The following is a 26,846-nucleotide window of genomic DNA, read 5'->3' as shown; positions in this document are numbered from 1 at the left end:
ATGCACTCCAGCATTCTTGCCTGGAAAATCCCATGGACGGAGGAGCCTGATAGGCTACAGTCCATGGGGTCGCAAAGAGTTGGACATGACTGAGCGACTTCACTTTCACTTTCACCTTAGTAAGGCTCCTTGTGGTCTCCAGGCAAGGATAGGCTACTGCCTGTGGCAAGGGGGAGTGGCACACTTCTTTAGGCCTATAGCATTTAGGAGAATCGGCAGTTCAAAGTTAAGATAGTCCAGTTCAGTTTTAAGATATCACCTCTTTCCTATCATTGCCCTGATTTTAGTGACAGATTTATAGATGAAAACTTCTCTGCAATTTTGCTAATATCATAATTAAATCATTGGCCTGATTTTTCAGCCCAATTTGTCCTCTAGTTGTAGGAGATAAGGGGACATTTAAATGCCGCTATAGAAGTCTTGTGGTTGTTAGTCATACTCTTGGTTGATTGTTGTCTGACTCAAGCCTATCATTTTTTCCCTTCAGTGAATTGATGACACTTAACAATAACTAAATCCACAGCCCTCATTATTACCATTGCCATCTTATCTCTCAAGTGCTATAATACTGCACGAGGCAGCACATATCCTGTAATCTGTATCCCATCCAAATTAATCACAGGAGACTCACAGTAATTTCACCCCAAGAGCATGCCAAGAGAGACTGTATCTCACTTACTACCAGTATATTAGTTATCTGTTGCTTAGTGCTTTAAAATAAGCATTTGTGTTCTCAAAGTGTCTATTAGTCAGGAATCAGGGAACAGCTGAGCTGAGTGGTTTGGTTCAGGGTGTCTCACAAAGCTGTAATTGAGGTATTGACCAGGGCTTGTCATCTCAAAGCTTGGCTCAGGAAGAATGTTCTTCCAGTTTCACTTACGTAGTTGTTTACAAGCCTCAGAAGACCCATTTCTAAGCTCAAGCCCTCTCCTCAGGCTGCTTCTTAATGTACCAGCTGGCTTCTCCCAGAACAAGCAATAGAAGAGAGACACTCCCCAGATGGAATAGAACTCAATTTCAGAAACAATGTCTCATCATTTCTGCTGTGAAAATTGAGTCATTAAGTCCAACCCACATTTAAGGAGAGGGGATTACACAAGGGCATGAATACCAGAAGGTGGGGATCATTGGGGTCCATCTTACAATGGGATCCAGCTCACAATTGTACTTGAATAACTGATTTTTTTTTTTTCACTTAGTATAATGTCTTCAAGTTTCATCCATGTTATCACCCATGTGTCAGAGTTTGTTTCCTTTTAGGGGTGAATATAATTCCATTGTGTGTACATGCACAATTTTTTTTATCCATCCTCTGTTGATGGACACTTGGGTTGCTTCCACTTTTTGGCTATTATGAATAATGCTGCTATGCATTTGGGTGTAAGAGTGTGTTTTTAAAGCTGACTATCAAAGTGGACAGTTGGAGTTTAATCTTATAGGGATACTCTGTCGACTGTGTATTTTCTAGCAACTTTTATCAGTCATTGGCTGAGGGCTTCTTGGGAGGTACAGATTTCCTGGAACTTGTGGCTTATTGAATGTACAATAAGCTCATGAATGGTGAGTTTTGTTTCTTTGGTGTGAAATAGGGCAGAACTTGATGTGGAAGAAACACAGTGTGCAAGGAAATGTGGGCTCAGACAGAGAGAGAACGATGCAATGGGAGTATCCTGGGTGATTTTTATTTATTTGAAGGGTCTGGGATTGGGTGATTCAAATCAACTTTAATCTAGCTCTGAAAGGGAGGATATTCCTGGGTGACACTTGGTCACATAAGAACAATGGTGATGAAGTGATGACAGTAGAAGCTGGATATGAGCCCCTTGCTAAATGAATCAGAGGCAAGCAGATAGAAATAGCGTTGTGTGGATAATTCTTCTAAATTGTGAAATTATGCAAATGGCCTTTAGTTGGTGAGCATCATACTTAAAGTAACAGGACACAGCGGACACTAAAAAGAAAGGAAAGGAAAAAAAAAGTTGAAATGTTTATAAAGCAACATTTGTGATTTGAATTTCAAATTTTCACTTTGTATACCAATGAACAAATTGAATTCCCTTTCCTAAAGTTTAGGTGAAAATAGGCAGATTAAATCAGTTATGAGATTTTTCAAAATGATGTGAAACCCCAAGAGTAAGGAATATGTAAGTAGGCTTATACTCTCTTGGGGAATACTAATGTCCAGTTTATGGCTAGTGTTTGGTTTGTGGGCCAAAGATAGGTGCTAGAATTTAGAATTCTAGAGATAATTTCTCCTTTGAAATAGAATGACAAAAATAATAATTGTCTTTTTATAAATTATGAACTTAAATTTGGGCTAGAATTTTATGAGCTAACTTCAGTAAGTTAATGTACATTTAAAGCAATACCAAATTGGAAATAAAATTCTAGTGGTAAGGGTAGATGATCATTTAAGTATTTTAAGAATTATGTATTATAAAGTGGTAATAAAACAAAATGCATAAGGGAAGGAGATTTTTTGCAAATTCCTGAAACTTCCTTCAGCTGCCTGTATGTGGCTTCTCCAGCCATGACTTCCCTGGCCTCCCCCACCTCCACACACCATTTCTCTTGGCCCCAAATACTCAGACATAAAAATAGTGTGAGTCACTTGCCATTTTCCCGTTTTCATTAATTCAACTGCTTCATTGATTTTGTCAAGATTCAGAGAATGGGTAATTAGTGCATCTAGGTTAATCTTCTTTGCCATATAATCAGAAACCAGTTTAGAGGCACCATCTCTGCCTTTCCAGCCTGGAAATACACAGATAAACAACAGATTTTATACACGAGAGCCAGTATACAAGAAAGGCCCTACAATTTGTTGCTGGAGGTGTTGGCTTTGAGGAAATACAAGGATTTCCTGCTAACTTGTCTGGACCATCAGGAGAATGAATGCCTGTCCCAGCCATTTACTTTGTGTGGAAGGCTTTTATCCTGGAGGAGACCTCTGGGCCTGCGGAGGAGTATTTGTTTACAGCAACTAGAACATGGACCTCTTCTTAGAGATGCTTCATGTGTGTGTGTGTGTGTGTGTGTGTGTGTGTGTGTGTGTGTGTGTTGATCTGCAGCTTCATGAAAGAGCCAAATATTTTAAGGGAAGAGAAGAACTTTCACCATGGCAGTGCTCAGTGACAGCTTTTGAAAAATGAATGTTTATAAAGCGAGATAAGAATAAAATGTGCCTTTAGGAAGTAAAATTGCACAGGAAAAGATGGAGTCAGTTAAGATAATATAAAACTTAGCCTTGTATTTTCTCTGTTCTTGTGAGTCTCAAGAAACATTGTCTTCTTGTTTAGCACTGTGCTGAGCGACATGCCCAGTGAGTCACCACAAAGAATTTGGTGGTCTGCTCATTTCTGCAAAGGGTGAGTGATTTTGCAAGGAGGCAAGTGTCCTAAGCAGCTGGTTCTGTGACAGGGTCTTGGCAGTTATTTGCTTTTCTTGGTTCCAGCCCCAGCCAGTTTCTCCAGCCTTCCCAAAACTATTCTCAACACTATCTAAAACACTTCCAATACATTTATTTTCTGTTTAAGTTGGTTTTAATTATTTGTAATCAAGAATTCTGATGCTCTGTGTTATGACAGGAGGCATGGTGTGTTTTTCTATTTGTTTTTATCATTTAAAAAGTTGAAGTGTAATTAATATGTAACATATTTGTTTTCTATGTATAATGATTTGATATATGTATATATTATAAAATTATTACTATTGAACTAAGTTTAGTTAACATCCATCACCACACATAGTTACCATTTTTTTCTTGTGATAACAACTTTTGAAGTCTTTTCTACCTGTTGATTGGTGATCTGATAAAGCATTTTTATATCTATGTAAAGAACACTTTCACTTGTTTTTTGTTTCTTCTTTTAACCAAAAAAAAAAAAAAATACAAAAACAAAAAAAGATGGGTCCAGGAACATAGAACTAGGCTAGATAGTGTTTGTGAACAAGGCCACTAATTTTAGGGGGAAATTGTTTCACTGTGTACATTATAGGAGGTTTAGCAGTCCTGTCCTTAGAGGCTATCCTTTAACTGAAAACCTTTGAAACCAGTGGATTATACTATCTGTAGAAGGAATTAACTTACATTCATGACCATTATACGAACGTATAGGTGTCGAGCAAAATAGTTTCCTTGTGAGTTTTATTTGAAATATTAGTGATCCTATTTAACAAGAGTTAACTGAGTATGTGTATTTGGAATCAACAATTATTGTCTCGAAGGGAAATATTGTCTCTAGAGGGAAATAGCAATGGGTATGTCTAATTATCCCAAATGGGGGAACTGATAATCAAACTGATTTATTATTTTTTTTGGCTGGCCATGCCATTTTTCTACTCTATGCCCATGAATTCGGTAAGATTCCTGGTACCTACAGTACACTGCCATAAGTAGTTGGGAGAACACAAATGGATCACCAGTCCCCAAAATTCAGGTAGCTCCTGGTTCTCATCTCTTTTGCCCAAGAATTCAAATTTCCCCCAAATCTCTGGATAAGTATATGTCTCTTAATTATCAGGTTGCTTGCTTATGAGCTTAGAATCCCACACAGATTTATTTTAGTTTGTTTTCTACTTCCTCAGTAAGAAAATGCTTCTAGAGTCTTTAAAATATATAAGTTGTAAGACAGGTTTAAAAAATGGAAAACCAAGAGATTGTATGAAAAATTTTTTTTCCTCTGGAAAAAATATTCTCTTTCAATTTTATCGGTCATTTCTCTTTTCAATCATGAGTTCATTATGTTTAATGTCTTTGAGTTGTACAATGCCAACTCGATTGTTTTGGGTAAGATTTAACATTAGTTGAACCATTTACTAAGAATTCAGTATATTCTCCAAAGAATTCCAGTTGGCCGTCATGTAACTGAATTGAATAGTTATTGATCATAGTATTGCCTTTCCTTTTTGATTTAGAATTTGCATTAAACTTTGGACACTAATCAATTAAAAAAAATCTCTTCCTTTGCATGAGAAGAAAAATTACTAAGAAGCAACTGCATACATCAATATTCATCCCCTTATCTTAGATACTTGTGTGTTGAAACAACTATAATCTAAAGCTCTCATTCAAGCATTCATTACACATTTCTTTACTTCCCTCCTCTATAATCCCACACATTTCCATTCTTCCCTGAATCATTCATACCTCCATAAACAGATCCCTTTAAAGAGCGTCCTGAGAAGAACAAGTGGCCGCTGATGTTGAGTTGGACACCAATGATTAACCCAATAATCACGCAGACCCCATGGCTCTCATGGCAGGAGGCCAGGGCAGCTGCCTGTTGTAAAGCAATGGAAAACAATGAGGGGTTAAGAGGTGTACTTGAGAGTTGGACCTAAGTCTGAATCTCAGCTTGACTGTTCTCAGTGGTCTGTTACATGCTTTCCTGATGCTCCTTGTCCTCATTTGAAATAACATTTATTTTCTAAGAAGGCACTGAAACATAAATAAGACATTGTGTACTACAGAGTATAGTATCTGGTACAATAGATGAGAATAAAAAAATGAAAATAAAGGCACCCATGGTAGTAGTAATAACAATAATGACAGTAATAATTTTTATACTGACACAGGTGGTTAGTTAGAGCTGACATATTCATAGGGCTTCCCAGGTAGCCCTAGTGATAAAGGACCCTTCTCCCAGTGCAGGAGATGTTAGAGATGCAAGTTCAATCCCTGGGTTGGGAAGATCCCCTGGAGAAGGAAATGCAACACCCCCCCCCGCCCCCCCCCCGAGTATTTTTGCCTGGAGAATTCCATGCACAGAGGAGCCTGGTGGGCTATAGTCTGTGGGACTGCAAAGAGTCAGACATGACTGAAGCGACTTAGCATATTCTTTTAGATACTGAAAAATATAGTTGGCTATTTGTGTAGCATCATATATTAGCAAAGTTATAAATAAGCATGTTCCCATTATTTATTTTGAAACGCTATTTTTGGGAGCAAGACTATCTGCAGGAAAGCCTATGATTTTGTTATATCATTTTTATAGATGAGGGGATTTATGTGTAGTGAGGAATGGAAACATTTTGTAAGCTGAGGAAAGAGTCTCAGTTGGAAGAGACAGATCTTGGGTTTTCATGGAGCTGATTAGAAGATGGAGACATGCAACCCAATAGTATGCTATTTCTACAGTCCCAAAGAAAGAGAGTCTCAATTTGTGAAATAATGTCCTATCCATTTATATTCTTACATAAACCATATTCAGCCAGAAAAATTACCATTTTTTTCCCTTCATTCTTGAACTCTTTTAATCAAGGTTGGTAAATAATATTTCTTGGACGATTATCTCAGATCCAACATGATAGACTTTGTGAAAGTGTAGAGCTTTGCAGGGTCATTAATTATTCTTACCACATTTAAATCTTCTGGCTTGGAAGTTATAGTTACTAAGCTGCTCCTTATTATGAAATAATTCAGTAAGAATTCCTTACAAAGCTTTTTTTTCCTGTCTATTGTAGGCTGTCTGCTTATTTGAAGGAATAGTATTGATATAATGGAACAGAGGGAGAAGAAAACTCAGTATGGGGGTTCAGTGTTTGGGATAGTGAATATATTTATAAGAGTAGACAGAAGGTGCCAGGTGGGATGTCAGGGGCACAAAGAGAATTAAATAGAAGATTGTGGAGGGAAGTTTAGAATTTTCACTCAGTTAAAAATCTGAAATAAAGACTGGGGGCTTCCCTGGTGGTCCAATCAATAAGAATCTGCCTTCCAATGCAGGGGACACAGATTCGATACCTGGTCAGGGAAGATCCCACCTGCCGTGGCATGACTAAGCCTGTGTGCCACAACTTCTGAGCCCATGCACTGCAACTACTGAAGCCCAGGCGCCTAGAGCCTCTGCTTCACAAGAGAAAATCCATGGAAATGAGAAGCCCGTGCACCACTATAGAGTAGCCCTCACTCACCACAACTAGAGGGAGCCCTATGTGCAGCAATGAAGACCCACCACAGCCAATAAATACATAAATCTTAAAACAAAAACAATGACTGATAGAAATAGCAGTGATTTTCATAATTCAAAATCACATACCACAGTTTCTGGATTTCCAATGACCTCAAAGCTAAAGTCCACACCATCACCTGTCAGGTCAAATAAAACTTCTTGGATGGGTTTCTCATAGTCCTGTGGGTTGATGCACTCGGTGGCACCCACTTCCTTTGCTTTCTCAAATTTGTCTTTGTTGATGTCCACTGCAATGATCCTGGTTGCTCCAGCTGCTTTGCAGCCCATGATAACAGACAGGCCAACTCCTCCCAGGCCAAACACAGCACAAGTGGAGCCTGGGGTCACCTGCATACCCAAAGGCAGAAAAAAAGAGCAAAGAGAACAATACTGTTACTTAATTGGACAGACAAGATCTGAATGTACTTTTTTATGAGACATAAACAAAGGCCATCTTCAAATAAAACATGTGACTAGAGAGTTTTAGCTTCTCAACATATTTCTAGATATGGGATACTTTTTGACAGAGGAGCAAAAACTAACCTGTAAAAAGAGTTTTAAGTCTCAGGAATTAGGGTAAATAGAAGAAGTTTAATGAACTTTCATTGACTCTTAAGACTTATTTAACAGAGTATTTAATTCCATATATTTTTGAGTTTTCCACCTTCTTGCAACATTTCCCTTCTCTTTTCTTTTGGATATCCATAAACTTTGCTTCACTTATAATGTCAGTGCCTTATAAGTAAAGACTTATTTTTTATTGGGTCTAAAATGAGACTAATTTAAATTGAACCCCATACTAAGTCTCTGGATAGTATAAGGACTAATGGAGATTGGAAAAAAATAAAGAACCAAAATTCACTTGCTGCTTCAGCCTGGATGGGAGAGGGGTTTGGGGGAGAATGGATACATGGCTGAGTATGGCTGAGTGCCTTTGCTGTTCACCTAAAACTATCATAACATTGTTAATCGGCTATACTCCAATACAAATAAGAAATACAAAAGAAAAAAATTTTAAAAAAGGAAATTTATTAACCACTTAAAGAAAGAAGCTAGGCAGGTTTGGGTGATATTCAAGAAACTGTCATTTAACAGTAACCTACTCTAGAGTTCCCCAGTGGCCTAGTGGTTAGGATTCCAGGCTTTCTCTGCTGTGGCTTGTATTCAGTCCTTTGTTGGGAAACTGAGATCCTGCAAGTCAATGTGGTACCACCAAAAAGAAAAAAAAAAAAAAAATCAAACAAAGCAGTAACCCACTCAACCAGAGTGGGGTTACCTGACTAGTCTGTTTTATATGCCAACATCTTCTCCATCAATTGGTCTTTTTACTTCCCTTTTGTTTTTATAGGAACTTTTCACCATCTGTTAAATAACAGAATAGAAGCTCAATGGGCACTTTTAGCTGTTGAATCCCAGCACCTGGAACAGTGAATGGCCCCATAAATGTATGTTGAAAGAAAAAAAGAATTAACTGGAATGTGGAAGGATATATAGTCATTTTAAAACTGTATTATGTTTCACTTCCAGGAATACCTGATGTCTCCACTTGTGAATGGCATCTAGACTTAATCTGCCACATACTACTGACCAAGAAGGAATGGGAAATATGTGCAAGGGAGTTTAGGTGACTAGGCAATAATAAAGAACTTGAGGATGTTTTGAGGCAGGTTTGCGAGTCTCTCTCAGGCTATATGATCAGACATGGCCCAGATACATAAGGCCTTCCAACTCCATTTGTCAACAATTACATTCATAATGGATATAAATGCTTCTCACCTTGGCAGTATTGATTGCACCACCATACCCAGTAGAAAAACCACAGCTAACTAGGAATACTTTCTCCAGAGGTGCAGCTGCATCAATCTTGGCGACTGAGATTTCATCCATTACTGTGTATTCAGAGAAGGTGCTTGTATTCCCAAAGTGGTATACTGGTTTTCCCTTGCAGGTAAATCTACTGGTACCATCAGACATCAGGTGGGTTTCTGCCTGTCTTTTATAGACAAAAGCAAACAAAAAACATTTATTTGGAAGCAAAAAGTTTAGATTCCTTTTAAGGAAATTGAATTAATTTTTCAAAAAAAAGTTTGTAAAAACTTACTTGAGTTTTATACAAAAATTGTCTGCAGAATTAAGGCAAGAGGTGCATTCACCACACTGTGGTAGAAAGAGTGCGATAACTTTATCTCCTAAGAAAGCAAAATTGTTTATTAAGGCATTATTTTTAAAGTAAAGAGATAGCGGTATCTCAGGAACTCAACAACAAGGCGCTCAAGAAAATATAACTAAGAATTAGTTCCACATTTAATTGTGCTTGCTATTGTGGAGAATACTTACGAAAAAGGGGATATCTTTGGCATGTGTGCCTAGCTCTGGGCTCAATGTCTGACTCCCAAGGGGCTGGCCTCAGATTTGCTTCCTTTCTAAGTTCCTCTTGAGGCACCAGATGGCTTTGTCATGTAGCCACTCAGCCAAGTCTTTTCTTACATTTCCTATAAAACTTCTGGTGTCAGGAATTGAATTTAAAATTGTCTGGATACCACAAACTCACAGAATAAGCTTCTGGATCCGGGAGAGAGGATTGTCTCCATGCTACCTTCTGTGTTTTATATCAATCCTTTCTCCAGAGGTAGGCAGTTTTTTCTACTAATGTTCAAAGTATAAGAAGAATATTAGAATAACCTGCCTGTGATGGACTTACTGACTGCCCCATTGTCTATCCTTGTAAACCAGAGCAATTTACTTCATATTTTCTGTAAAAATAATTTGTAGAATTTCATTTATTTTCAGTTTTTTAAAAAAATAATACATACTCATGGTAAAATTTAAACAGCACAAGTGAAAATTGACATCCAAGTCTCTAGTCTTCCTTCTCCCACCCTAAAGACAATTACTTTTATCAATATCCAAGGTATTTTTCAGAGACATAATCCCTTTAGAAATACAAAAACTAGTATACTATGTACCCTATCATAGGCTTTGCTTTTTTATTTAACAGCTGATCTTGGAGATTTCTTATCTCAGAATGATACAGCATTCTATCATTTATTTAATATTTACATAGTATTCTGTTATATAAATATATTGTAATTTATATTTAAGCAGCACCCTGTGTACTGACAGACATTTAGGTTGTTTTCTATTTTTATTATTTCTTCCTCTCTGACATGAAAAAGAACAATGCAATGAATATTTTGAGCACGCATGGTCTGTGGTAGACAGAATTTCTAAAATGGCTCACCAAAGATGTCTTATCCTAATTCCCAGAAATTAAATATGTCAAGTTATCATGCCTGTGAATGTTACATGGAAAGAAGAGAGGCTTTGCAGATGTAATTAAGATTACTAAGCAATTGACATTAAAATAGGAGATTATCCTGGGTTATTTAGGTGGACCAAAGGACTTCCCTGGTGGCTCAGATGGTTAAGCATCTGTCTACAATGTGGGAGACCTGGTTCGATCCCTGGGTCAGGAAGTTCCCTGGAGAAGGAAATGGCAATCCACTCCAGTACTATTGCCTGGAAAGTCTCTTGGACAGAGGAGCCTGATAGGCTACAGTCCATGGGGTCGCAAAGAGTGGGACACGACTGAGCGATCTTCTTCACCAAAGATCCATGAAAGGAGACAAGAGGAAAGCAGAAGAGGAGGAAAAAGCGATTCAAAGCATGAGAAGGACTTGATGTGCCATTGCAGCTTTGAGGCTAGAAGTGGGTAAAGGGACCCCATGAGAAGGAATGTGAGCAGCTTCAAGGAGCTGAGGGCTGTAGCCCCAGCTGACAGCCTATCAACTGAGGTTGAGAACTTTAGTCTTACAACCTTAAAGGTTGTCAGCCCTAAATATTACACTTTCAAGTCTTTGCTAATTTTTTAGATAAACAGTTTTTCTGTTGTCTTTAAAATTTTAATTTATTTAGGGTTTGAGATTGGGCATCTTCTTAGATGCTTAAAAAGCATTTGTGTGTATATGTGTATATATCTATATCTCTCTATATATTTCCTTCCAAACTAGATGTACATTTCCTTTGCCAATTTTCATAAGTTAGTGTTAAAGAATTCTTTATAAATTAAAGAAATCTGCCCATCATATTGGCTTGTTGATTTGGGGGAAGGGTATTTTTTTAACACAGAATTTTAAAGAACTTTATTTTCAAATTTATCGATATGTTATTTTACATCTGAATTTTTTGTGTTGGTTAAAATTTCCTTCTCTTCTCTGAGGTATTACAAAATGTTCTGTTACAATAATTTATAATACTTCTATGGTTTCGCTTTTCACATTTAATTCTTGGATTCATATAGCATCTTTCTTTCTATAAAAATGTAATAGCAACTCAAGTTACTTTTATTCTCCAGAAAACTATCCAGTTGTTTCAATATTATATGTTGAAATCCATGTTCCCCCCTCAAAATTGAAAGGCAAACTTAATCCTATATTAAATTCCTACATTAATTTGATCCAGTTCTGAACTTCTTCCCTATTTAGTTCACTAATGTGTTCAACTGTTTATCATAGTTGAACTATTTATCATACTTATCATATGCTTCATTTAAACAATTGTTCAACAGTTTCTCTCAGTTGATTTTTTGAGGAAATTTTTGTCTCATTTGCACTTTCTTTCAAGTTCAATTTCAGTACATTCTATTTTTTATTTTTATTAATATCAAAATATAAGTATAAAGAATACATTTAGTATTTTTCTGTAATTTATACTTAACCCTCCTTTTCTAAGAAATGGGCAATATTTTACCTTTTATTTCATTTATGCTTAACATAATTTAAGGGATACTTTTTATTCCTGAGGTGGGTTCCAAGTTGCTGCTATCTCCTAATTCCAGGTACCAGTTCATACCTGCTTTCACTGTGCTCACTCCTTCTCCCACACTCTCGACTATTCCAGCTCCTTCATGGCCCATAATGATAGGGTAGTGTTGGTGCTGAAGATTTTTATCCTTCAACATTTTCATCTCAGTCCCACAGAGCGCCGTGGCCACCATCTGTATGGAAGGCAAAGAGGAATATAGTTTTCTCTGTCTCAGAGATGTTGTAGAATTGTTAATGTTGTAAAGTGTTTTGGTAGTTTGATATGCTGCATTAATATTAATGCATTAATTTCTTAGTTTTAATTCTGGACAAGGGCCAGTAATGTGTTTCAATCAATACAATGTTTTTCACTAGCTAATTTTGATATCAAATGATTTTAAAACTTACTGGAGAGGGTAGGATGGGCTCAGAAGAGACCGTTGTAAAACCACATGTGGCATCAAAGGTCTCACTTTGTGCTTCACTGTAGCTTGTGGGTGGGAGTGTGGAGGAGCAAGACCAATTATAGAAATGAAGGAATTGGAATATAGGAAGGAGAGGGATAATGCCTCCTATTATAATTGAGGTTTTAATTTATTTCACATGAGGGCTTTACAGTTATGTTATTGGTACAAGTTGTAATACCACTTTTTGTTGTAAATCAGCCAGATAGTTTAAAGTGGAGGCACTCAGAGCAGTGGTTACTAAAGAGTTCAGAGCTGAAATCTTGGCTCTGCACCCCTGTTTAACTGTGTGATCAGGGGAGGAATTGTCCTTCTGAGTCTCAGTCTATTCATCTCTAAAATGGGTATGGGGTTGGAATGCATGTGCGTGCACACACACACACACACACATACACACACATGGCTAAGTCAAGAATTAAAATCTATTGAAATTTGACCATGTAAAAGGGGGATAATTTGAAGGGTATCATAAAATTGCCTGTAACCTGACTGTAAGCAGTGCAGTTAGAATTAATGGATCTAGAAATCCATCAAGCAGCCTTTGTCTTCATCTGTCTACTTTGACTCAGTGTGTGTATAGCTGCATTTTCCTATCATTCTCTGAAGACAGGCTTTCTCTTATTCATATGATCGCATGGTTAAAAATGACTGCCAGCCTTTAGTCCCTCCAGCCTCTCTAGTTCCCTCCATCCCCTGTCTTGCTCAGACTTTGTATCTTGTTCAAATTCTTGAGTGAGAGATTCAGATTTGTAGTTTATCAGATAATGGCTCCCTCCATCCCCTGTCTTGCTCAGACTTTGTATCTTGTTCAAATTCTTGAGTGAGAGATTCAGATTTGTAGCTTATCAGATAATGGCTGGATGTTTTTGAGTTGGTGTCCACATCTCTCTGTATGAGTTGCGATCCTGTGGGTGGAGAGTGAATAGAGATGGCCAAATGACCTTCTGTGCACTCCATGGATCATATAGGCCAGAGAAGACTTTTTGAAAAGAGGGCATGGATTGCACAGGCAAGGTAACTCAGAAAATGATGATCCCTCTGTGATCCATTAATAAACAATACTTATTCATCATTACTAACATTAAATAGTGAAAATTCAAAAGAAACTGAACTAGAAGTCAGGTGAGCTACCTTCTGGACTGGTAGCCTTTTATTAGAATCACCTAGGGGAGATTTAAAAACTCTAATGATCAGCCTGTGTGCATGCTAAGCTGCTTCAGTCGTGTCTGACTCTTTGTAACCCTATGGACTATAATCTGCCAAACTCCTCTGTCCAGGGGATTCTCCAGGCAAGAATACTGAGTGGATTGCCATGCCCTCCTCCAGGGAATCTTCCCAACCCAGGGATCAAACCCAGGTCTCCTGCTTGGCAGGAGGGTTCTTTACCACTAATGCCCCTTAGGAAGCCCAATCAGACTGCACTCCACACCAGATAAATCACAAATTCAAAATGTCTAAGGGTGGGATTCAGTTTTCAGCATTCTCTAAAGCTCCCAAATGATTCCAGACATATAAGCAAGGTTGAGAAAAGCAGTTGAAGTCTCTGTTCTTATTTAACCGCTAGAAGAGTCCTGTACATTATTGATTTTAATCTTATTTTTAAAATAACAGGTATCTGTAAGCCTCTTCCAGCTCTAACCTGAATTCCAAAGACTGAGTCTTGATTTATCTATAATCAAACAAAATTTCATAAAACATACAGTCAATCCTTCTTATCCATGGGTTTTTCATCCATGGATTCAACCAATAAGGGATTGAAATTATTTTAAAAAAATCCATAAAGTCCCCCAAACAAAACTTGAATTTGATGCATGCTGGCAACTATTTATATACCATTTACATTGTATTTATAACAATTTGTATAGCATTTATCTTGTATTAGGTATTTTTAAGTAACCTAGGCGCTAGTGGTAAAGAACCCTTCTGCCAATGCAGGAGATGAAAGAGACATGGGTTTGACCCCTGGGTCAGGAAGATCCCCTGGAGGAGGGCACAACAACCCATTCCAGTATTCTTGCATGGAGAATCCTATGGACAGAGACTGGCGGACTACAGTCCATAGAGTCACAAAGAGTCAGACACAACTGAAGTGACTTAGCAGAGGTGAATAAAGTATACAGGAGAATATGTGTAAGTTATATGCAAATACCACACCATTTTATACAAGGAATTTGAGCCTCCTAGGATTTTGGTATGGAGTGGGGGAGTCTTGGTACCAATCCCCTGCAGATATAGGGGGAGGACTGTATTTCAAGGTAACTTAAATATCATGAAGAATATCATAAAGAAAATTGAAAGTACAGATTAAAGTATGGTTTGTGGGTAGAAACTTATTTTAATTAGTAGTAGTTAAAAATAAGTGTCCATTGGGTATGTAACCTATGCTATACCTTCCCAACTGTTTCTCTGTTTGGATTTGAAGACTAATGGAAATGTTTAATAAAAAAGAAATAGGATCGTCCCAGTGCACCAGCCCCAAGCATCCAGTATCGTGCATCAAACCCAGACTGGCGACTCGTTTCATATATGATATTATACATGTTTCAATGCCATTCTCCCAAATCATCCCACCCTCTCCCTCTCCCATAGAGTCCAAAAGACTGTTCACTGGGATGACCCAGAGGGATGGTATGGGAAAGGAGGAGGGAGGTGGGTTTAGGATGGGGAACACGTGTATACCTGTGGCAGATTCATGTTGATATATGGCAAAACAAATATAATATTGTAAAGTTAAAAAATAAAAAAAAAAAAAAGAAATAGGAGAGCATATAGTTTTTTTTCTGAGTTGAACATTGTGAAAAGAATGTATAACCTACAGTGAACAGCTCTGAGTTTTGGTGTGGAAATATTGTGGATTTTTTTTTTTTTTTACCTTTATGCGAACTTCTTTTGCCTTTGGTGGAGCCACTTCTACCTCCTCAATGGAAAATGATCCACCAGGCTTCCAGACTATGGCTGCTTTGCACCTGATAACCTGGGAAAAAGAATATGGAGGCAGACAGGGAAACTCCTTAGGATTGGGAGTTAGAGCATTCCTATATTAATGATTATTAGAAGGTTGAATCCAATTCTTTCACACTCAAGCCTAGATAAAAAAAAAAAAGGAATAAATCATTGCTTAAATATACTGAGAATGTAGCCTCTTGACCTCAACTCAACTTTTCTTGTACTATCAGTCTCTGTATTCAAATCAGTCTTGCAATTCTAACTGTATGTACATACTGCTACACAACCAAGAGGATAGATGTCATACTTTTGATCTTATGATGAACGAAGTAGTTCAGTTTCAGGGTAGAAATGACATTGCAGTGTGAGAGTTATTTGTGGTCCTAGGTATGGGAGAGAATCAGTTTTGGGGTGCAGGCAGGAATGGAGACCATCTAGCTGTGGCATTTCATCAAATGGTGGTGGTCACTGGCAGACTGAGATTGAAGAGGTTGTTGGTGGTAAGGTAGTCCTTCAAGGGTTCTGATTTCAGCCCGTCATCGTTCTCACTATAAATTATTATCCTATGTGATTTCACCTAGTTTATACAGAATCAATTATTACTTTTATATAGATGATCTTTGCAACAGACTTGTTACTAAGGTTTAGATTCTATTCATTGGCTATTTGAATGTGCTTAGTTGCTCAGTCATGTCCAACTCTTTGAGACCCTTTGGACTATCCTACAGGTATCTCAAATTCAACATGATAAAACATGAAGACACTGTTATTTCTTTTTTCCACCACCCCCCTTCCCTTGACCAGTGGTGGACACAGCACACAATTTGTTCTTTGCTTTCTCTGTTTCAATGAGTTGCCATGTAATCTATTCAATAATACAAGAAAGAAACCTGGAAAGAGCCTTGATTTGTCTCTTTCCCTCAACCTCCACAATCTAAAAATTTCTGTAATCTGACCCCTCTTCTCCATTTCTGCTGCTACTGTGTGGTCCAGTCCTCATTGCCTTTCACCTGGCTTGGTTCATCACCTTGAAGTCCATCTTTTATAGCGTTGCTGTGCTTAGCTGCTCAGTTGTGTATCTGACTCTTTGTGACCCCATGGACTGTAGCCTGCCAGGCTCCTCTGTCAATGGGGATTCTCCAGGCAAGAATACTGGAGTGGGTTGCCATGCCCCCCTGGGGATCTTCTTAACCCAGACCTGAATTGAACCCAGGTCTCCCAATTGCAGGCAGATTCTTTACTGTCTGAGCCACAGGGAAGCCCTGAACTATAATCCTTATCATGCTAATTCCCTACCTAAAAATGATATTGTCACCAATTGTTTGTCAGGATCTGTTGACATGGTCTACAGAGCTTTCCATGATCTTCCTGTCAGTCTTTCCAACCTTATTTCTAGTCATTTCCTGCCCTCAGGAACAACAGAAAAATTCTGGATAATTTTGTTCTGTTTTTCCTCATGTTTCGTCTACCTGCAAAACTGTCTCCTCCTTTACCTGGTGAATTCTTACATCTGTAAGTTTTCTTTTATATGTCACTTTCTCTGGGAAGCCAGGCAAGATTAGGAGCAATGCCCCTCTCTTTTTTACTACCCCTGGACTCTCTTTCATAATTACTATGTCTCTCTATGAGATCCTTTAAGGAGGGGATATATCTTTAACTTTGGAAAGTTTGATATACGGCTTGATATATTGCCTATTAAAGGACTGAAAAAAAAAAAAAAAACCACTGAAGAAAGGCAAGGCACATAAAAGGAATAAAAGAAAAGGGGAAGGAGAAGGAGAGATATTAAAATTAAGATTGTCTTCCACTTTTAGGAGTATAGAGAGTAGTTGAGTGATGCTGCTAAGTCGCTTCAGTCGTGTCCGACCCTGTGCGACCCCATAGATGCCAGCCCACCAGGCTCCCCCGTCCCTGGGATTCTCCAGGCAAGAACACTGGAGTGGGTTGCCATTTCCTTCTCCAGGTGTTGGTAAATAGACAAGCACACAGGTTGACACATTTATGATATGACATAAAAAAGAATGCCATACTTACTTTCCCGGTAGTACTCATGCTGATTTTCTCTGTGTTCTTCTGGCCACAGATGAATATACTGAGAAAAGGAGATTCTGGTTACTTTCAAAGTCCAAGGGAGTAGAGGTCACTGTTTGATCAAGAGGCTGAGTCCTGACCTTTGTGTATTAATCAGGTAATTAATACACCTCATAACTGGAAACAGATGTTCCTGTTCCTTGATGGAAGTTCCTAATTATAATATGAAAAAGATTTAGCTCAGTGCAAAAGCACAAAAGGTGAAATTGTGCAGTTTTTCTTCTATTAGTCATGAGGTTCCCTCTTAGTATCCATTCTGTTGAGTTTTAAATTTGGTCTTCTAAATGTCCAAGTTTAAAATTTCTATTAACATGTATAAAATTGTGTCTGTGTTGTTTTTCCAATGCAGGTATGGTATCTATGAGTCTAAATTTGAGTAACCCATTGGTTTTCCAAGCATGTGTCACATTGTTGAGGAATTAGGATATTACTAGCTAGTTTTATCTAGGAGTTTAGCATAAGCTCCTCACCTCTTGGTATGCTGAGCTGGTTACTCAGAGAAATTGAAACCAATTTGGGTAAGAAGCCTAACAATCAGGATTTGAATTTGAGCAAATCTCTGTATGTGGATTAAGAGACTTGACCAGGACCCTGATGAACATGAGGAAAAGGAAATACATTCCCAATGAAAGGTAACACCAGTAGGCAGGTTTTAGCTAGAAGGGAAGAAAAGAAGATTAAATGCTCTTTCTGTGTCATGATATGAGCATATGATTTTCTTCCTTAGCCTGTGAGATTACAGTGGATTATATTGATTAATTTTCAAATACTGAACAAGCTTTACATATCTGGAACAAATTCTACTTGGTGTATTAGTTTTCTTTTTTTGCACTGTCTTTGTCTGATTTTAGTTTCATTACTGATTATTATTAGTAATAATAATTTCATAAAATTATTTCTTCTTCTTCTGTTTTCTGGGAGAGAGTGTATAGAATTGACATTAATTCCTTAAATGTTTGGTTGAATCCTTCAATGAAACCATCTGGATCTAGAGATTTCTATTTGGGGATGTTTAAAATTGTGACTTCAATTACCTTTGTCTTTGTTAGGTGGTTGGTTTGGTTTAGTCTCTAAGTTGTGTCTGATTCTTGCAACCCTATGGATTCTAGCCCACCAGGCTCCTCTGTCCAGAGGATTTTCCAGACAAGAATATGTAAATACTCTGTTTTGTATTTTAGTCTGCAGTCTTTGAGCAATTACTCCGTTTCATCTAATTTGTCAAATTTATGTGTGTAGAATTACTAACGAAGAGTGAAAGTGAAAGTTGCTCAATCTTGTCTGACTCTTTGTGACCCCATGGACTATATACACCATGGAATTCTCCAGGCCAGAATACTGAGGTAGGTAGCTTTCCCCTTCTTCAGGGGATCTTCCCAACCCAAGGATGGAACCCACGTCTCCCGCATTGCAGGTGGATTCTTTACCAGCTGAGCCACAGAAGTGTTAGTATTCCCTTATTACTCTTTTGATGTTTGCAGTGTCTGTAGTAATATACTCTGTTTGATTCCTATTATTGATAATTTGTGTCTTTTTTCTGTTTTTCTTTGTCAGAAGCCACTCTTATATTTCAGGCATTCATTTGATGCTGGGGTAATGATGATGGATGTGATATTCAGAGTCCACAGTCTCATAGTGTGAACAAATAATCAGACAATTATAATACAGTGTTTGACATGGTATTATAGAGGGAGTAGAATATGCAATAGAAACAGAGAGGAAGTATATGTAATCTATATTTCTGGGAGCCCAAGGCTGATAGAGTTGGGCCAAGAGAACGCACTGGTCATAGCAAACACCCTCTTCCAACAACACAAGAGAAGACTCTACACATGGACATCACCAGATGGTCAACACCGAAATCAGATTGATTATATTCTCTGCAGCCAAAGATGGAGAAGCTCTATACAGTCAGCAAAAACAAGACCAGGAGCTTACTGTGGCTCAAATCATGAACACCTTATTGCCAAATTCAGACTTAAATTGAAGAAAGTAGGGAAAACCACTAGACCATTCAGGTATGACCTAAATCAAATCCCTTATGATTATACAGTAGAAGTGAGAAATAGATTTAAGGGACTAGATCTGATAGACAGAGTGCCTGAAGAACTATGTATGGATGGAGGTTCATGACATTGTACAGGAGACAGGGATCAAGACCATCCCCATGGAAAAGAAATGCAAAAAAGCAAATGGCTGTCTGGGGAGGCCTTACAAATAGCTGTGAAAAGAAGAGAAGTGAAAAGCAAAGGAGAAAAGGAAAGATATTCACATTTGAATGCAGAATTCCAAAGAAAACAAGAAGAGATAAGAAAGCCTTCCTCAGCGATCAGTGCAAAGAAATAGAGGAAAACAACAGAATGGGAAAGGCTAGCAATCTCTTCAAGAAAATTAGAGATACCAAGGGAACATTTCATGCAAAGATGGGTACAATAAAGGACATAAAAGGTATGGACCTAACAGAAGCCGAAGATATTGAGAAGAGGTGGCAAGAATACACAGAAGAACTGTACAAAAAAAATCTTCATGACCCAGATAATCACGATGGTGTGATAACTCACCTAGAGCCAGACATCCTGGAATGTGAAGTCAAGTGGGCCTTAGAAAGCATCACTAGGAACAAAGCTAGTGGAGGTGATGGAATTCCAGTTGAGCTATTTCAAATCCTGAAAGATGATGCTGTGAAAGTGCTGCACTCAATATACCAGCAAATTTGGAAAACTCAGCAGTGGCCACAGGACTGGAAAAGGTCCGTTTGCATTCCACTCCCAAAGAAAGGCAATGCCAAAGAATGCTCAAACTACCACACAATTGCACTCATCTCACATGCTATTAGAATAATGCTGAAAATTCTCCAAGCCAGGCTTCAGCAATATATGAACCGTAAACTTCCAGATGTTCAAGCTGGATTTAGAAAAGGCAGAGGAACCAGAGATCAAATTGCCAACATCTGCTGGATCATGGAAAAAGCAAGAGAGTTCCATAAAAACATATATTTCTGCTTTATTGACTATGCCAAAGCCTTTGACTGTGTGGATCACAATAAACTGTGGAAAATTCTGAAAGAGATGGGAATACCAGACCACCTGACCTGCCTCTTGAGAAATTTGTATGCAGGTCAGGAAGCAACTTAGAGCTGGACATGGGAAAACAGACTGGTTCCAAATAGGAAAAAGAGTACATCAAGGCTGTATATTGTCACCCTGCTTATTTAACTTACATGCAGAGTACATCATGAGAAACGCTGGGCTGGAAGAAGCACAAGCTGGAATCAAGATTGGCGGGAGAAATATCAATCACCTCAGATATGCAGATGACACCACCCTTATGGCAGAAAGTGAAGAGGAATTAAAAAGCCTCTTGATGGAAGTGAAAGAGGAGAGTGAAAAAGTTGGCTTAAAGCTCAACATTCAGAAAACGAAGATCATGGCATCCAGTCCCATCACTTCATGGGAAATAGATGGGGAAACAGTGGAAACAGTGGCAGACTTTATTTTTGGGGGCTCCAAAATCACTGCAGATGGTGATTGCAGCCATAAAATTAAAAGACACTTACTCCTTGGAAGGAAAGTTATGACCAACCTAGATAGCATATTCAAAAGCAGAGATATTACTTTGCCAACATCCATCTAGTCAAGGCTATGGTTTTTCCTGTGGTCATATATGGATGTGAGAGTTGGACTGTAAAGAAAGCTGAGTGCTGAAGAATTGATGCTTTTGAACTGTGTATTGGAGAAGACTCTTGAGAGTCCCTTGGACTGCAAGGAGATCCAACCAGTCCATTCTAAAGCAGATCAGTTCTGGGTGTTCATTGGAAGGACTGATGCTGAGGCTGAAACTCCAATACTTTGGCCACCTCATGCGAACAGTTGACTCATTGGAAAAGATTCTGATGCTGGGAGGGATTGGGGGCAGGAGGAGAAGGGGACGACAGAGGATGAGATGGCTGGATGGCATCACTGACTCGATGCACATGAGTTTGTGTGAACTCTGTGAGTTGGTGATGGACAGGGAGGTCTGGTGTGCTGCGATTCATGGGGTTGCAAAGAGTCGGACACAACTGAGCAACTGAACTGAACTGAACTGCAGGGTCTTGCTATAATGAGATTTGGACAATGGCTGGGAGTTAGGAACAGAGTTTGGTGGGGATGGGGTTTGAGTATGGCTGAGTGGGAAGGCTCACAGACAAGGACTCTGGTATCTTTTAAAGGACAGGAACTGGGGGAAGACTGAAAGAAGTTCAATGTAATTAAGGCACAAGGAATGAAATGAAAGATGTGAGGTTAACGTGAAAGATTCATGTAGAGAAAGGAGTGGTGAGAATGCCAAATTTACTTAGCTGGTAATTGGCTATGGGATTCTGGTAAGTCTGTACACTGAGCTTCCCTTGGCCTTGATTTTCTTCCCCACAAAATGAAGGTGACAGCCAAATAATCTCAGAAATTACCTCTGCCCATACCCGAACAAAGCTAAATTTAATAGGTCCCTTTGCAGAAAGGTTCCACAGATGGTTTCTGATAGTGAGATTGGGAAAGGTTAATAATATTCTAGTCCGGGAATCTGTATAACAACCAGAGCTTGGTCTGCATTTGGTTTTTCTCATAAAGGTTCATCTCAGTTTCTTTGCACTCTGTTTTGTTCTATTATCACATGCACCGTTAATACTACAAAGAGTAATGTTATTTATTTTAATGTTTGGTGCCAAAGTCTGTTGTTGCTAAATCATAGATAATTATTAAGCCAATTTCAAAAAAGAAAATGTAAATAAAAGTAATATTTCCTCATACTCCAATTAAATAATGTAAATTGCTTGAGGACTTTGTGAATAAGTTGGGGAAAAACTACCATTTTTCTAGGGTCAAATTCTGAAATAAGGTTTCAAGGTAGGTAAGATGACTATGTTAAATTAATACCTATGGCTTCTTTATAGCTACTACCTGTTTGTCATATTTAATGTGAAGAGCAGAAATGGCACCTTTTCTGACCTTTTTATGTGCTTGTAAACTCCGCAAAAGTTTTATGTGCTTGTAAACTCTGCAAAAGTAGCCACTTCAGCAGTAATAGCATGTTCTCCATCAAATTAGCATCAATGCCTCTTTCATCTCGGTTTGTTTCCAAGGCAAAGCATTCAATATCACAGTAATACAAACCTATGCCCCAACCACTAATGCCGAAGAAGCTGAAGTGGAACAGTTCTATGAAGGCCTACAAGACTTCTAGAACTAACACCAAAAATATATGTCCTTTTCATCACAGGGATTGGAATGCAAATGTAGGAAGTCCAGAGATAACCTGGAGTAACAGGCAAGTTTGATCTTGGAGTACAAAATGAAGTAGGACAAAGGCTAACAGAGTTTTGCCAGGAGAACAACTGATCATAACAAACACCCTCTTCCAACAACACAAGAGATGACTCTACCCATGGACATCCCAAATGGTCAGTACTGAAATCAGACTGACTGTATTCTTTGCAGTTAAAGGTGGAGAAACTCTATATAGTCAGCAAAAGCAAGACCAGGATCTGACCGTGGCTCAGATCATGAACTCATTTTTGCAAAATTCAGGCTTAAACTGAAGAAAGTAGGGGAAACCCCTAAATTCAGTATGACCTAAATAAAATCCCTTATAATTATATAGTAAAAGTTGACAAATAGATTCAAGGGGTTAGATCTGTTAGACAGACTGCCTGAAGAACTGTGGATGGAGGTTCATAACATTGTATAGGAGGCAAGGACCAGAACCACTCCAAAGAAAAAGAAATGCAAGAAGGCAAAATGGTTGTCTGAGGAGGCCTTCGGAGAAGGCAATGGCACCCCACTCCAGTACTCTTGCCTGGAAAATCCCATGGATGGAGGAGCTTGGTGGGCTACAGTCCATGGGGTCGCTAAGAGTCAGACACGACTGAGCAACTTCACTTTCACTTTTCACTTTCATGCACTGGAGAAGGAAATGACAACCCACTCCAGTGTTCTTGCCTTGAGAATCCCAGGGATGGGGGAGCCTGGTGGGCTGCCATGTATGGGGTCGCACAGAGTCGGACACGACTGAAGTGACTTAGCAGAGGAGGCCTTACAAATAGCTGAGAAAAGAGGAGAAGTGAAAGGCAAAGGAGAAAAAGAAAGATATATCCATCTGAATGCAGAGTTCCAAAGAATAGCACAGAGAGATAAGAAAGTCTTCTTAAGTAAACAGCTCAAAGAAAAAGAGGGAAAAAAAAACAGAATGGGAATGACTAGAGATCTCTTCAAGAAAATTAGAGATATCAAGGGAACATTTCATGCAAAGATGGGCACAATAAAGGACAGAAATGGCAAGGACCTAATAGAAGCAGAAGAGATAAAGAAAAGGTGACAAGAATACACAGAAGAACTATACAAAAAGGTCTTAATGACCTGATAACCATGATGTTGTGATCACTCACCTAGAGCCAGACATTCTGGAATATGAAATCAAGTGGGCCTTAGGAAGCCTTACAACAAGCAAAGCTAGAGGAGGTGACAAAATTCCATTTGAGCTATTTCAAATCCTAAAAGATAATGCTGTGAAAGTGCTGCACACAATATGCCAGCAAAGTTGGAAAACTTGGCAGTGGCCACAGGACTAGAAAAGGTCACTTTTCATTCCAATCCTAAAGAGCACTGACAAAAAATATTCAAAGGACTGCACAATTGTACTCATTTAATATGCTAGGAAGATAATTCTCAAAATCCTTCAAGTTAGGCTTCAACAGTACATGATCCAAGAACTTCCAGACATACAAGCTTGATTTAGAAAAGGAAGATGAACCAGAGATCAAATTGCCAACATCTGTTGGATCATAAAAATAATAAGAATTTCAGAAAAACATCTACTTCTGCTTCATTGTCTGCTCTAAACTCTTTGACTGCATGAATCACAACAGGCTGTGGAAAATTCTTCAAGAGATGGGACTACCAGACCATCTTACCTGCCTCCTGAGGAACCCAGATGCAGGTCAAGAAGCAACAGTTAGGACTGGACATGGAACAACAGAATGGTTCCAAATTGGGAAAGGAGTTCATCAAGGCTGTATATTGTTACCCTGCTTATTTATCTTATATATGGAGTAGATCATGCAAAATGCTGGGCTGGATGAATCACAAGCTGAATCACATCTCCAAGATGCCAGGAGAAATATCAACCTCAGATATACAGATGATACCACCCTAATGGCAGAAAATGAAGAGGATCTAAAGACCTCCTGATGAAGGTAAAAGAGGAGAGTGAAAAAGCTGGCTTAAAACTCAACATTCAAAAAAAGAAGATCATGGCATCTGGTCCTATCTGTTCATGGCAAATCGATGGTGAAAAAATAGAAACAGTGGTAAATTTTATGTTCCCGGTCTCCAGAATCACTGTGGATGGTGACTGCAGCCACAAAACTAAAGGACACTTGCTCCTTGAAAGAAAAGCCATGACAAACCTCAGTTCAGTTCAGTTCTAATGCTCAGTCATGTCTGACTGTGATCCCATGGACTGCAGCTTGCCAGGCTTCCCTGTCCATCACCAAATCCCAGAGCTTGCTCAAGCTCACGTCCATTGAGCTGATGATACAATCCAACCATCTCATCCTCTGTTGTCCCCTTTTCCTTCTGCCTTCAGTCTTTCCCAGCATCAGGGTCTTTTCCAATGAGTCAGTTCTTTACATCAGGGGGCCAAAGTATTGGAGCTTTAGCTTTAGCATCAGTCTTTCCAATGGATATTCAGGACTGATTTCCTTTAGGATTGTCTGGTTTAATCTCCTTGAGGACCAAGAGACTCTCAAGAGTCTTCTCCAACACCACAATTCAAAAGCATCAATTATTCAGCACTCAGGTTTCCTTATGGTACAACCCTCACATCCATACATGATTACTGGAAAAACCATAGCTTTGCCTAGATGGACTTTTGTCAGGAAAGTAATGCCTCTGCTTCTTAATATGCTGTCTAGGCTTGTCATAGCTATTCTTCCAAAGAATAAGCGTCTTTTAATTTCATGGCTGTCGTCACCATTTGCAGTGATTTTGGAGCTCAAGAAAATAAAATTTGCCACTGTTTCCATTTTTACCCAACTATTTGCCATGAAGTTATGGGACCAGATGCCATGATCTTCATTTCTTGAATGTTGATTTTTAAGACAGGTTTTCACTCTTCTCTTTCACCTTCACAAAAGGTCTTTGGTTCTTCTTCACTTTCTGTCATAAGAGTGATGTCATCTGCATATCTGAGGTTATTGATATTTCTCCCAGCAATCTTGATTCCAGCTTGTGCTTCATCCAGCCCAGCATTTCTCAAGATGTATTCTGCATATAAGTTAAATAAGCAGGGTGACAATATACAGCCTTGATGTACTTCTTTTCCAATTTGGAACCAGTCTGTTTTTCCATGTCCAGTTCTAACTGTTGCTTCCTGACCTGCATACAGATTTCTCAGGAGGCAGGTCAGGTTGTCTGATATTCCCATCTCTTGAAGAATTTTCCACAGTTTGTTGTGATTCACACAGTTAAAGGCTTTAGCATAGTAAATGAAACAGAAGTAGATATTTTTCTCGAATTCTTTTGATTATTTGATGATCCAATGGATGTTGGCAATTTGATCTCTGGTTCCTCCACCTTTTCTAAGTCTAACTTGAATATCTGGCAGTTCTTGGTTCATACACTGTTGAAAGCTAGCTTAGAGAATTTTCAGTATTACTTTGCTAATGTGTGAGATGAGTGCAATTGTGGGATAGTTTGAACATTCTTTGACATTGCCTTTGGGATTGGAATGAAAACTGACCTTTTCCATTCCTGTGGCCATTCCTGAGTTTTCCAAATTTGCTGGCATATTGAGTGCAGCACTTTCACAGCATCATCTTAGGATTTGAAATAGCTCAAATGGAATTCCATCACCTCCACTAGCTTTGTTCATAGTGATGCTTCCTAAGGCCTACTTGACTTCACTGTCCATGAAGTCTGGCTATAGGTGAGTGATCACACCATTGTGGTTATCTGGGTCATTAAGATCTTTTTTGTATAGTTCTGTGTATTCTTGCCACAGCTTCTTAATATTTTCTACTTCTGTTTAGTCCTTGCCATTTGTATCTTTTATTGTGCCCATCTTTGCATGAAATGTTCTCCTGATATCTCTAATTTTCTTGAAGAAATCTCTAGTCTTTCCCATTTCACATTTAATATGATGACAAACCTAGACATCATATTAGGTTTAAAACTTATGTTCTTCTCCATTTGAATCATGAGGCTAATGCAATGTTTCATACAATGGTGTATGCAAGAAAATATAAACTGAAAGCTAAATAACACAGATTTTCAAGCATTTTAAATTTAGTGTTCTCAAAAAATTTAAAGACCAACATAACCATATTGTAGGTGAAAATGAAAAGGTGAATCTTATTTCTTGTTCTTGTTGTTGTTTCTGTTCAGTCGCTAAGCTGTGTCCGACTTTTGTGACCCCAAGTACTGCAGCATGCCAGGCTTAAGACATCATATTAAAAAGCAGAGACATCCCTTTGCCGATGAAGGTCCATGTTGTCAAAGCTATGGTTTTCCCAGTAGTCATGAACAGACGTGAAATTTGTACCATAAAGAATGCTTAGT

At 38.5% G+C, this 26,846-nt stretch overlaps 1 protein-coding gene across 2 annotated transcripts in view; it reads right to left on the bottom strand.

The window, feature by feature from the left end:
• Nucleotides 1-1,660: 1,660 nt before the first annotated feature.
• ADH6 (alcohol dehydrogenase 6 (class V)) overlaps nucleotides 1,661-26,846 on the bottom strand; it is a 31,136-nt gene continuing 5,950 nt past the window's right edge. Inside the window, exons 2-10 of one of the 2 annotated variants that reach the window (XM_019962412.2) lie at nucleotides 17,200-17,257; nucleotides 15,092-15,193; nucleotides 11,805-11,949; nucleotides 9,055-9,142; nucleotides 8,730-8,946; nucleotides 7,041-7,301; nucleotides 5,150-5,282; nucleotides 2,616-2,754; nucleotides 1,661-1,951 (exon numbers count right to left, since the gene is read on the bottom strand). In XM_019962412.2, the coding sequence (XP_019817971.1) occupies nucleotides 1,927-1,951; nucleotides 2,616-2,754; nucleotides 5,150-5,282; nucleotides 7,041-7,301; nucleotides 8,730-8,946; nucleotides 9,055-9,142; nucleotides 11,805-11,949; nucleotides 15,092-15,193; nucleotides 17,200-17,217 (1,128 nt within the window). In that variant the 5' untranslated portion in view covers nucleotides 17,218-17,257 and the 3' untranslated portion in view covers nucleotides 1,661-1,926. Of the gene's footprint in view, nucleotides 1,952-2,615; nucleotides 2,755-5,149; nucleotides 5,283-7,040; nucleotides 7,302-8,729; nucleotides 8,947-9,054; nucleotides 9,143-11,804; nucleotides 11,950-15,091; nucleotides 15,194-17,199; nucleotides 17,345-26,846 lie in introns of those variants that run through there. The other variant, XM_019962411.2, reaches the window with a different exon arrangement.

Source organism: Bos indicus, chromosome 6 (assembly GCF_029378745.1).
Source record: "Bos indicus isolate NIAB-ARS_2022 breed Sahiwal x Tharparkar chromosome 6, NIAB-ARS_B.indTharparkar_mat_pri_1.0, whole genome shotgun sequence".
Classification (NCBI taxonomy): Eukaryota; Metazoa; Chordata; class Mammalia; order Artiodactyla; family Bovidae; genus Bos; species Bos indicus.
This window is presented reverse-complemented; position numbering and strand designations above follow the sequence as displayed.